This window comes from Conger conger, chromosome 14 (genome assembly GCF_963514075.1).
Source record: "Conger conger chromosome 14, fConCon1.1, whole genome shotgun sequence".
Lineage (NCBI taxonomy): Eukaryota > Metazoa > Chordata > Actinopteri > Anguilliformes > Congridae > Conger > Conger conger.
In genome coordinates this window covers 20,180,775-20,193,820 of record NC_083773.1, presented here as the reverse complement: position 1 = coordinate 20,193,820, position 13,046 = coordinate 20,180,775, and the positions used below count along the sequence as shown (strand labels likewise).

Here is a 13,046-nt window from a genome sequence, read left to right as displayed (position 1 = left end):
GCTGAACCAGACCACAGCAGAGCTTGAATTTTTCATATTCACTGAGTGGGTGTTTCCTTCCAGCTCAGACAGCCAATCAGCAGGCTGCCTTACAGCCCCCCCCTCCCTCTTTGCATTCAGCAGTTGTGGAGACCGTCAAGGCTTTTTTTTTTTGTCTCCAGTGAAGTTTTTATTGCTGTTCAGACCCACAGCACGCATCCAGACCCAGTGGAGTGTGACAGGAGAGGATGCAGCCTGTAACCAGCCGTCACCCCCAAGCCTGACAGCCGCCACAGTCGCTAAGACCAAGTTTCCGAGCAGCCGGGGGGCGGGCAAGCAGGTAGGGGTCTCTGTGGAGGTGCAGTGTCCCGTGAGCCAGCTCTGACTCTAGATGAGGGGCAGGCGTCCTACCTCCAGCCTTTTGAGCAACGGGAGGACAAAGTCGAGCTCCAAATGACCGAGCCTGCCTTGGACACCATCAGCACAAAGAGGGACCGGCAAGTGACTAAAGAGGCAACAGAAGAGAAACGTAGAGGAAACTTTTTCAGCTCAGTCACCACTGCGCTTGGGATTAAAGAAGGCGAAGGACTACTTTGGAAGTGGTGAATCACGGCGATTGCGTGAAGTTCACTTCAATCAACCGGGAGAACTGTGTTCCTTACGGATTGTCTGTGGGGATAGTTGCTCATTTCCCAAGGAGAACAAGAGGAAACCTAGCTCAACCCAAAAATAAAAAGAGAAAAAGTTAAAGGAAATGGCCAATTCTGGTTTCCAGCTTCTGGGGTACTTCTTGGCTCTGGGCGGGTGGATCGGCATCATCTCCACCACGGCTCTGCCTCAGTGGAAGCAGTCGTCCTACGCAGGCGACGCCATCATCACGGCCGTCGGCCTCTACGAAGGACTGTGGATGTCCTGTGCCTCCCAGAGCACTGGGCAGGTGCAATGCAAGGTGTTTGACTCTATGCTGTCCCTGGATGGTGAGTATTAACACATTACTGCAGCATTGTGATGTTATAATGTACTGTAATATTATGGAGTCTTTGACTCAATGCTGTACTTGGACTGTGAGTATTAATACATTACGGTAGAATTGTAATGTTATAATGTACTGTAATATTATGGAGTCTTTGACTCAATGCTGTACTTGGACTGTGAGTATTAATACATTACTGTAGAATTGTAATGTTGTACATTAATGCAGTAATGTTATAATGCATTGTAGTATTGTAAGGTCCTTAGACAGTGAGTATTCCTGTATGACAGGCATTTAGCAGGCTCTTTTAGCCAAAGCTTAACACAGTCCCATTTTTACATAGCATCAATTTATACTGGTGGATATTTACTTATGTTCAGGCAATTTTGGAATTCAGGTTAAGTACCTTACTCAAGGGTAGAAGCAGCGATGGTATCTGCTGCTACCTCACACAGGTTAGGAGTGATGAGCTCTCTGTGTGAGGTAGCAGCAGATACCTGTGTGTTTTCCAGATAAATCATGTGGCTCTGTTCTAGGGCCGATACCCTTCACAAAGCAGGGTTACTGTGTTAGCTGGGTAAGTTTGCTGAGTAAAACCCCAGAACAGCTCTTTTTACTTCAGTCCATGTTTCAAATTCGGGAGGTTCTGGGTTTTACTCAGTGCAGTTATCCAGCTAACGCAGTAATCCCGCTTTGTGATACAGGCCCCCTGTGTGTTATGCCTTTCTAGTCACACCCAGGGTCAGTTTACTGAGTTGCCTGTCAATCCTTATGAAACAAACAAACAAACAAACAAACAAACAAACAAACAAACAAACAAATCTTGTGCATTTACAAAATAGGCAAAAAAATAAATAAATAGGCAGACAAGTATAAATGTCAGTGATAATATACATTATCAATGACTTCCTTTGGTACATACACAATTTTATATTTCAGTTCCTGCTGCGATTTAATAGAAATATAATCAATCATGTGTCTCATAAACATCTGTGAACAGCACTGGCATATCAAATCAGTCAAAAAAACTAAAAGCTGCTGTAATTTTATTCCTGTGTTGTGGGGATTTCCTTTTCTCATATTTTATTATTTATTTATGGCATAATTTATAATATATGCTTTATAATTTGGAGATGTATTGGCTGGAATGACAGTTTAATTACATAAGAAGATAAATGATTCCCTACAGACTTAATGTGTTTATTTTGGGTTGACTAATTGCCAGACTGTGATGCCAATATGTTATGAAGTTACTGTTCAGAAAATCTTTTTGCTTTCTCTTTTTTTCCGAAACATTTTTGCGGCCTTCTCTTACGTGAGATGTAAAACCACTTTCGACTTTACTTCTCGGCGCAGAAAAAGCAGTGTATTGTCCCCAATAATAACATGCTGTGTGTCTTCAGAAGAAAAAGGTCTGTGTTGGGCCCAGAGCCACAGATATTCTCAGAATGTGAAAGTCACTTCTCAACACAATAGCATTGTTTGCATCTCCATCTCCACAAAGCCTCTGGTGAATGACTGGAAAAATATATTCAGTTTGCTAATCATAGGTTGTATGCCCTATTTAATACATATTACAATGGAGAATCCACAATAAACCCAGAACACAATACCAACCCTTTAAGCTCTCGTCTTAACTTTAAAATCCAGGTTTAAACAGGGGCAGAATCCTACTTGTAAACTTACAATAAGCATATGAAGGCCAAAATATGTAATATGGCATATTTTATCATTTAATGTTCTAGGGCTGCTGCACATTTGATACCTCTCTGATCTAGTATATTTCCCTGACCAGTTTTCTGACAAATAATCCTCTTGCTTTGTAATATGTCATAACCTGTATTAGTGCATCGTTGGTTATTGCTTACAAATAATAATCTTTTGTGCAAAAATGGTAAGCACCTACAGATACTGCAGTGCTGAATTGCAGTCATTTATCTTTTTTTTTTTTTATTGTATATCTTTCTTGCTACACACATCTGTACACACCCAAACACAAGTGTGCTGTTAGTTAGTGGTGTTGAATGTTGTTTAGTGAATAAAATTTTAGTTACTTTTTATACATTTAAATCTCCAGGTTGGCAAATGTATCATGAATGCGTTCAAAGTAGCTGCCTTTGTTTTACTTGCTTACCAAAACAGACAAACTAGATGTAAATTATACCTTGCATATAAAGCAAAAAGATACAGAAAACAGACAACTGATATTTTGCCTCTTGGAAGCTATAAAAGGCACAAGCTCAAACATATTTACCGCAAAAAGCAAAAAATAAGTCAAATATTTTAGTGTTATACTTAGACTTACAACCTTATTTCTATTTTTTGCAACAAAAAAAAAGGAATTTCTATGACCTTTTTAAGAAAACTATTATCAAGGAGACTCATTTCAAGATTTACCAATGGTAAAAATTACAAGCAAAAAGTACCTTAAAACTTATCATTTAAAACCATATATTTTCTACTTGAGAGGAAAAAACAAGATGTTAGATCTTATTACAAGACACTTATTACAAGACAGGCTTTTTGCAGGGTTGTTCTTTCGCAGTAGCACAGGCACCCTGACCCCTGAAACAGTGCACAGACAGCTCATGGTGGAATCCCACCCCCGTGCCACAGAGAGTGGCTAGGCCCTGCCACCAGCCTCTCCACACTAGTCTCGGCCTGCATTAGCTCATCTATAGGCCCATAGGCCCATCAATGCTCCTGCTATGCTTCTGGTGCGCTGCCCTGTGAGCCCACATTGTTTCGACCCAGGCCAGAGCCACAATGTCTTCTCCCGGGTAATTATTCTATGCAGGCGAGTGCTATTCTGAGTGCCGGGGCTTATCTTCTCTCTGTGCTGCGGGTCCAGCTGCAGTCACTGAGAGATTTGTATGTTCCCAGCACTGATGAATTGGAGCTGCGAAAATAACCGGTGATGAGGTGGGCCTGTAAACAATGGTAAATTCAGCAAAATGTTTTTCTTTCCATTTTTGGCTGATCTTGTTGTTCGGAGTGAATTCTTGTTCCATTTAGTATTTTCCATGCAGAAAATGGGCTTGGGAGTGAAGTGGCTAATGGGAGCATCCACAGGCCACACACCTAGGAGAAATCACACAGGATAACACAGAGACCAGTCTTGGTCAGGATAGAACAGGGATCACCAAACCACGGTCCTCGAGGGCCAAGAAAGGCTGGTTTTCCACCCTCCCTTTGCCTGGGAGTCAGGTGTGAAGACAGACTGGCCAATCAGCAGCACCAATGGTTTATTAAATCACCTGGGGGGAAAAGAAAAACAGGGCTGGATTTGGACCAGGGCCGGATTTGATGATCCCTGGCATAGCACAAGGTATTGCACATGAAGGCCGTTGGGAAATGAGGGTAGTTTGAGGCTCCCCGTTTGGACTCGCCCCCCACCTCAACAATGACCCCCCAGTCAGAAGGCTTTTTTTGGTCTCTGCCGGACACTTCCGCTAGAACAACAGAGCACAATGGGCGCCCTATTGAAGTGTGCCTCTGCCCACTGCAGTGCAGGCTGCCGGGCCTTTTACCCGTGCCAGGCAGTGTCAGGCAAGGCATCGCACCGAAGACTGGGAGTCCAGTCTCCTCTCTCTCCTGCCACCTCTTTACAGTCAGCATCAGAGAGACGGCATCAGAGCGAGAATAGGGCTTCAGACACACACACACAAAGGAGAAGAATACGGCTGCCTACGCTTAAAAAGCCATTAAACATCTCATCAAAGGCCCATTATCACATAAATCACACACCACAGATTATCTACAGACTGGCTCCTTGTTCATCCCATTCTCTTTGAAATGGCCGTAAACGTAAAATATTACCCTACGAAGGCCAAGGATGAAAGAACGTTCCCGAAATTCTTAAAACACGTCATTGAATTGTTTGTATTGTCATCGTATGACACGTACATACATGAAAGTTATGGGAACTATACATACTGTTGTTTGAACATACTGATTCAATATACCTTTTTTTTCTACTTTCAAAATGGTACATTTCATAGAAATAATTTTCATTTCTGTGTGTAGTTATTATTATTCTTATTATTATTATTATTATTATTGTTATTATTATTATATATCTGTATATATCACATAAAAAATAAATTGACAGACAAAGATACACATTACCCATACTGTCAAGCACAGACAGAAACAGTCAAGATAGTCAAATAAAACACGTACAAGCATCACTTAGAACATAAAAGTCAAGAATTGTAGATTTAAAATCATTAATTTAAATGAGTGTATCCAATGTAATTAATATTGTTAGTTTTTTTCATGAAATAATGTTTTTTAAAAGCAGCTGAAGAACTTGGCCGTCACTCCCTGTGACAAAGGCAGCGGAGCCAGTAAAAACAATCCCTCTTTGTGGCAAAGCCACATAATCCCCTCTGTGTGAAACATATAAAAACGTCACTCCTACGCATTTATGGGGGCTCTGCAGTCCGTGAGGGTTATTCATGGGATTCAAAGGAGCGTTAAAAGCCCAGGGAACCACATCAGAATGATGATGAGGGAACAAAGGGTCGCTCGCTGTCATTAGACTTAAAACCTGGATATGAGCGTGAGCTAAAAGGACTGAAATCAGCTCTTGTACTATTTACACATTTCTCCATGATCTTTATAAAGGTTTGAAGGCTCTTCTAGGCCATTTCTCTGAGGCCACTTTCCAGGTGCTCAATCGAAAAGTAAACACAACGGTTCCCCAGACATGCACGATGAAGGTTTTAAAGTGACCTTTGACCTCTGACCTCTGCCCTCACTTGCAGTGCATATCCAGACGTGCCGGGCGCTGATGGTGGTGTCCGTACTGATGGGGTTCATCTCCATCATCGTCAGCGTGGTGGGAATGAAGTGCACCAAGGTCGGTGACAACAACCCCCTGACCAAGAGCAGGATCGCCGTATCAGGAGGGGTGCTTTTCCTGCTCGCCGGTGAGGTCACCACGTCTAATGCCAATCAATCCCAAAATTCTGAGCACACCATCACCGTGGAATTATAAGGCTCTATCTGCATCTGAGTAGTTTTGAGATACTGAACTTCACAGCTTTCACATCCTAACACAGGACCAGCAGCAATAATGGAAAGCTGTGTGAGATGGGCTGGTAGCTGGTGGTCATTTTTTGCATTAATTATTTTTACTGTAGTGATACAAATTGAACACCTTACTGAGTTTAATTAGGAATAACAGCTGGATCCCATCAGAGAATTAAACCATGGATGCTGAATGCATGGCCACTGATATGCATGGGTAAACTGTGTATGTATTCCTGTTCTAGGGTTGTGCACATTGGTGTCTGTATCCTGGTATGCCACACAAGTCTCCTACCAGTTCTTCAATCCAAACACACCTGTAAATGCAAGGTAAAGTTTACATTTCTGTTTCTTTTTAACCACGATTACCTGGCTCACACATATAGTTGCATATGGTGAACTCCCTTAGTCATATTCACACACACTTCCACTCACACTAAGTAGCAAAATGTGAAATGACAAATAACTACAGGTGCTTTCTTTGTAAGTTAGACTTTTCAGACGAGAAAGTATTTAAGATGTAAAATAACTTAACACTTATCACGAATTTAACAAGCTTTACAGTTTGAAAAATTAGTTAAAAGGGCAAAATTTGGAACTGAGTTTTTATTTATTTTTACATTTGTAGATACATTTGCTTTTGTAGTCCACCTGTATACTCTTACATATGTACTTTTTAAATTGCTCATGCACTATCAATCAGTCTTTTTAGGGAACATACAGTAACCTAGTAAATGAATGCTTAAAAAACCAATCTCACTCTCTCTTTCCCCATCTCTCTTTCATTCTCTCTCTCTGTTTCCTCCCTCTCTGTTTCTGTCCTATCTATCTCTCCTCATCTTTCACCCTTCTTTCTCTCCCTTCCCCCCCACCCATCCCCTCTCTCTCTCTCACCCCTCTCCCTCTCTCACACTCTCCCCCTCTCTCTCATTATTTTTTCAAAATCTTTCTCTCTCTCCCCTCCTCTCTGACTCTCCCCCACTCACTATCTCTTCCTCCTCCCTCTCTCTCAGGTATGAGTTTGGCTCTGCCCTGTTTGTGGGCTGGGCAGCAGCCAGTCTGACCATGCTGGGGGGCTCCTTCCTGTGCTGCTCCTGCCCCACAGAGGAGAGGAGGGGGCAACAGTACTACCGCCAGTCCCAGCCCTCTACAGCCAGGGAGTACGTCTAACCTCTCTCTCACCCAGTTCTGACAAACAGAGCCCAGAGCCTCTCTCTCACCCAGTCCTGACAAACAGAGCCCAGAGCCTCTCTCTCACCCAGTCCTGACAAACAGAGCCCAGAGCCTCTCTCTCACCCAGTCCTGACAAACAGAGCCCAGAGCCTCTCTCTCACCCAGTTCTGACAAACAGAGCCCAGAGCCTCTCTCTCACCCAGTCCTGACAAACAGAGCCCAGAGCCTCTCTCTCACCCAGTCCTGACAAACAGAGCCCAGAGCCTCTCTCTCACCCAGTCCTGACAAACAGAGCCCAGAGCCTCTTTCTCACCCAGTCCTGACAAACAGAGCCCAGAGCCTCTCTCTCACCCAGTCCTGACAAACAGAGCCCAGAGCCTCTCTCTCACCCAGTCCTGACAAACAGACCGCAGAGCACAGCCCAGACCAGAGCAATCTACACCAGAGCTGCTTTCCTGCAGTGTGACTAAACTTCACTGCTCACATTAATACACACACACATTGACATATTCAGGCAGGCAGGCAGACAGGCATACACACACACACACACACACACACACACACACGCATATTCACACACACAGGCAGGCAGGCATGCACGCACGCACACACACTTGCATGCACAGGCACACACACATATGCACACATAGACACACATACAGACGCACACACACTCACAGGCACACACACTCACACATTCAGAGGCATGCACACATACACACACAGACACACTGTGAAAGCAGCTCATGAAGATGTAAAATGTACAGGTGTCAGGGACACAGCAGCACACATAATGACAGGATTAATAATAATGAATTATGATAATATCAGCCGATGCACAGGCCCGGTTTTCTAGGTGTTTTCTGGCACACCTGCTGCTCATCAGTCACCTCTCTCTATGGAGCTGATACTGTAAGCACACTCCACTAAATGTTCCCCCAGCACTGAAAACATAAATAAATAGTTTACTACTATGTTCAGAGAGAATGATGGTCTACATTACAACTGTTTGTCTAGAATGGGTGATTCTTTTGTATTTTAACATATAGAATTATTATTTAGCATAAAGAAATTTGGGTGGTTTACTTGGACTGAATAGCTGCTCTTCAGCCCATACTGCTTGTTATTGTGTGGATAAACAATCTCTTTCTACCAAAGATGTGCAAACAGAAAGAGAGTAATGTATATCATATCCCACAATTAAATAATTAGGTAGTATGACACAACTGTAACTACCACAAAGAATAGCGTTAATCATGGAATTGAAAGGGAAGACGTGGATGCAGGCACTGGTTAAGCTTTAAACATACATGTAAAGCATTAGTTAATTCCTTGTTGTCTTACACAGATTTTAACAAAATTTTTGAAAATGCTCTTCAATTAACTAGCCTGAATGTGGCTATTTTGTTGCCACATTGAATTGAATTGACTGATCAAACTCAATTTAGCTAAATCAGGGGCTTTCTATTGTGGAAAAGAAAAGACTCTTGAGGCACAAACAACACAAAAACTTTAAGCCAATACAAGCATGCTAAGTTAAAGAGGGGAAACAAAAACCTTAAGTACACTATAGCAGAATGAAATCAAAAGGGTTTTAGAAACTGTAAGTACCCAATGTAGGAAGTAAATAGCGGCGTAATCAGGGAACAAAACTGAACGACAGAACTTCAACTCAAAAGCAAAAAAACGGCAGAAAAGGACACAAAGGAAATGGCTGTTCTTTCCAGGAACTGCATTTTTTTGTTGGGCTGGACTGTGTTCACAGTGGGAACTCTGCTTGATGGCTCCACATTAACTGCGGTGCCAGGCTGATGTTGTATTGAGGAGGCGGAAACTTAGGAGGCTTTCGCCTCTGTGATGCGGTTGAATGCTGTGAACCCACCCCTCTTAAGGTTTCAGAGAGCATAAATTACCTCCTTGATTTGTGAACATTCAGCCCGATTGTGGGAGCTACGGGCGGGTAAATGCCATTCGCATCCTTAAAAACCAAGCTTATTTACGCAACAGTTAGGAGAAATGAAAAACATAAGCACATTAAATTGTCACATCAGCTAGATATAGTGGGAGTGACCGAGTGAAGAGTATGTTTAATGAAGTCAAACAATAAAATATATTGTTTTGAGTTTGCCTAATGTTTGATTTTACAGAAGTTACACATTAACATAGGCTTCAGGAAGAATCAAGTAATAAAATCTCTCTTTTTTTACATCAGGAATAGTATTGTGTTTGCCTGTTCTAAATGCAGTAAAAAAGCAAAATGACTCCCATCACAACATAATGCACTGCCACTGTAATCAGTATTGGCTCAAGGCATCCGAAATGAATTGCAATGGAGTGTGAAAAGTATTTGCCAGTTTTGATCTCCACAATGCAGAATTCATCTGAAGTGTCATTTCTATATTCAGCCACTCACTGTTCATTCAGTTCCAGCGTGAGATTAACTGTCACCACCCACTTTCACACTGATGTACTAACAGCATTTCTATTGCGCACGCCTTTCTCATTTTGACTGTTTGCGCAAGAGAAGGAGAACTTAAGTCTTAATATAGGCACTGTTTTATAAAGTGGTTCATTAAAAACACTGATTGGCTAAAGAAAACACACACCTGGCTCTGGAGGGCTTAACTGGCAGCTGAAAGGGAACCTCAAAACCCTGCAGCACTGTGGCCCCATTTGACAATTCAGTTTGACACCCCTGAAGTAACGGCACAGATTAGTTAATTCAGCTGCAGGGAAATACTGCTGTAGTGGCTTGGTCCACTCACAAGGTCAGCTGATTAAGCTCTTTTAAAAGTTTTTGTTTTCAAATCTTTATCATTTTGGTAGCCAATTTTACCCCATCTATTCCTATTATCGCTGTTAGCTGAGGAAACACTGTCAACGACCCCATCCCTTGAGCTGATTAACAGTAGTAGATGGGGTACATCAACAGGCGATGGGAAAAAAAAGTTGATGATCATAGATGATCAATGCTACAAATCAATACATTATTAAGAATGTTTATCAATGAAATGCGGCATAAATCTAGATCAATATTTGAAACATTTAACAGGGCTATTGTGTTCCAGACATATATCAGTTTGAGACAATAGATTGCACAATGTATTGAGTATTACAGTTACAGAATTAATGATCATTCCACCACTCATAAACAGTCATGGCCTCAAATAACCTTTCACACCTTTAGCTACAGAGCATGCAATGCATCATAGCAGCATTTTACACTCTATAACAGCTCATACCACCATCCGTCAAGGTGTGTGGGACACAAGAATAATGCCTTATTTAAACATATGCACATATCTTACCTAGGTCAAATACGTAATTGTTTTGGATTCAAATACTTTTCTGTGCTTGCCTGGTGCAACTGAGCCAACCAAGAGGAGCAGAAGTTGGACTTTTTGAGAGTATTTCATAGGTTTCAATACACTAGACAAGCTCTCAAAAGTCTAGAAAAGTATCTGAATCCAAAACAGTCACATATATGACCCATGTCTGGTACATACATTCACATGGGACACTGTTCCCAGGTTGAACATTGCCTGGTGTAGACAGATGTCACAGCCATCACACACAGGAATAATAACCCCCAAAACATCCACATTTAAACTTTTTAACCCGGTTTAGCTGCACCACTAACCATTCACTGTACACATTGTTCTTGGTTTGTGATTCAAGGACTGTCAGACTGATGAACAAATGACATCTCGGACCCTAGAAACTAACCGCAAATGCATGCCATCCATCCTCCTTCCATAACATCCCATCTACTAATGCTTTCTTTTAGCTCATTCTGCTTTGTTGTCATCACCTTTCCCATTCGCTTCCACTAAATGAAAAAAGAACCAATCAGATTGAAGTCTTGAAATGTTTTCCTTCTGTCCTAATGCTGTTCTTTCTGTGACTGTCTCTTCTCTCTTTAATTCAGGGATGAATTGTTGAGTGAAACTAGTTTCCCTGACTGACCACCCCCCTGCCTTTTCTCGAAGATTGTCCAAGTTCCGCTCACTGTTTGCCTTTCCTTGTTCCTTCCTAGATTCAAAATTTGGACCCTTATCACTTCTCTATAGCACATATCGCACCCCCTACATGTTTGTATCTTATCAGCATCTGATAACCAAGTTTAAATTCACACCAAGGCTATACCCCCACCCCCTTTCGCCTGTCCCACCCCTTGACTTCTGTGTGAATATGGACTATTTAAAGAACAGTGTGAATAGACACTTTGCATTGGCTGCTTGGTCTTGACCATACTCAATGTTGTGTGAACTACCTGTATGTACGTCTGTTATTACACCTCTATTACCTGTGATTTTGTCTCATGTCATGATGTTCTGTGTGGTTCTTGAATACCTGCAATTTTGGAGATTGCCTTTCAGTTTTGTTTTGAGAAAATACAACTGTACATCGACTTAAACCTGATTTTTTTCTTTTCTTTTTAAATTGCAGAGCAAATGTAAAAAGTTCTCCAACAGACAAAGGGGAGCAGTACTTATAGTTTGGGAGAGTTTGAGAGAGTGGGCAACACGCTGATCACATGCTGTTTAGATTTCACAAGACAAGATGCTTTAGGCAAAAAAAACATAAAATAGAAATAAAAATACAGTAAACAAACATGCTTTCAGAACCAGCCAAAATGTATTGTATTGTTGCAGTAAAAACATGTATGAAATATGCATCTTATTTATAAGTAATAAAACAACTATTTCATGCAGCAGTCCTTCAGGTTACCCTCCCCATATGCATTTCTGAGCACTCATGAGATACAACAAATATAATTCCCAGTATTGCAACATAATAAATATAATATTAGTGTTGTTATGCTCAACATGTTATTGATTATATATAGTTCACGGTCATTTTAGCTTTCTACATCACTTCTTTAAGCAGTCTGTCATTTGCCTTTTATATGATATTCTTATGCACTGGGGATTTGCTTGTGTAATGATAACGAAAGCATAATGCATCAAGAACATCTCCTGAAAATTGCCTTATATCCAGTTTGTTCACTGAGTTTTGTGATTTGTCATAGATCTGTCAATTTGCCTGTCTAGTTAAGTATTTGTTTTTCTTTGAAAGTTAAATATTATTCAATTCAATTTGTTGTTTTTAATTCAAAATCGTTAACATACAACATATCAAATGCTATATGAAAAAGTAAAGATGTTAACCATGTGATAATATCATGTAATAATAAATGCAAATGATAACACACAGTGGAGACGGTGGCAGAAGTTCATATAGCGCTTGCTACAGGTGTCATGACCTGATAAAACTTTCACAAGTATAGTTTTCACACAAGTAAAGCCCGGTTTCCACACACTGCTGTGTAAGGGCCTGATACAATTAAACTGAAGTGGTTTGTCCTTGTTGAGTAGTAGGTGGAACATTTTTATTTTTTAATTGATTCCAACAGCAGATATTGGGAGCCATTGGTCAGTCAGTGTGTGAAGGACAATCTGAGCCTCTAGGCCTGTGTCCTAGGTGTCCTTGGCACACTGCTAGAGTATGAGTAAATCTGGCCCTTTCTATCTAACAGAATATAACAATTGGTTTTCTGGATACTTCTGTATATTCCACATTAAAAGCTATGGATTAGATTGACAGTGTAATTTCTAAAATAATGAAATTGTTGTAATTGCATACACTTTGTATTGACATCTGAATGTTGCTCTTTTACCAAGAACAACATTCATTTGAAAATCACTGTCCGGATCTAAATTAAATATTGTTATTATGCCTTCCATAAAGTCTAAGTTAAATATAACTCCTCCCCAATAAATGCATTGTATGCATATTAATGGAAATAATTAAATGGCTTCTAGATGTCAGAGAAAAAAGTTATTTGGACTGAGAAAGAGGTGCCGTCAGAGGACAAGATAATTTT

General features: G+C 41.0%; 1 protein-coding gene across 1 annotated transcript; it reads left to right on the top strand.

Moving 5' to 3' along the window:
• The first annotated feature begins 190 nt into the window (after positions 1-190).
• On the top strand, positions 191-11,471 carry cldn19 (claudin 19). Its single transcript, XM_061221002.1, has 5 exons — positions 191-956; positions 5,722-5,886; positions 6,232-6,316; positions 7,000-7,146; positions 11,088-11,471. Exons 1-5 carry the CDS (start codon positions 734-736, stop codon positions 11,122-11,124), a joined length of 657 nt encoding a protein of 218 aa, XP_061076986.1. The 5' UTR covers positions 191-733; the 3' UTR covers positions 11,125-11,471.
• Positions 11,472-13,046: the final 1,575 nt, after the last annotated feature.

Excerpts from the sequence above, each read along its gene's own strand:
- cldn19 (XM_061221002.1), top strand. The coding sequence starts at position 734 with ATGGCCAATTCTGGTTTCCAGCTTCTGGGGTACTTCTTGGCTCTGGGC. Across the intron at positions 957-5,721 it reads CTCTATGCTGTCCCTGGATG|TGCATATCCAGACGTGCCGG; the intron begins GTGAGTATTAAC and ends CCTCACTTGCAG. Across the intron at positions 6,317-6,999 it reads AACACACCTGTAAATGCAAG|GTATGAGTTTGGCTCTGCCC; the intron begins GTAAAGTTTACA and ends CCTCTCTCTCAG.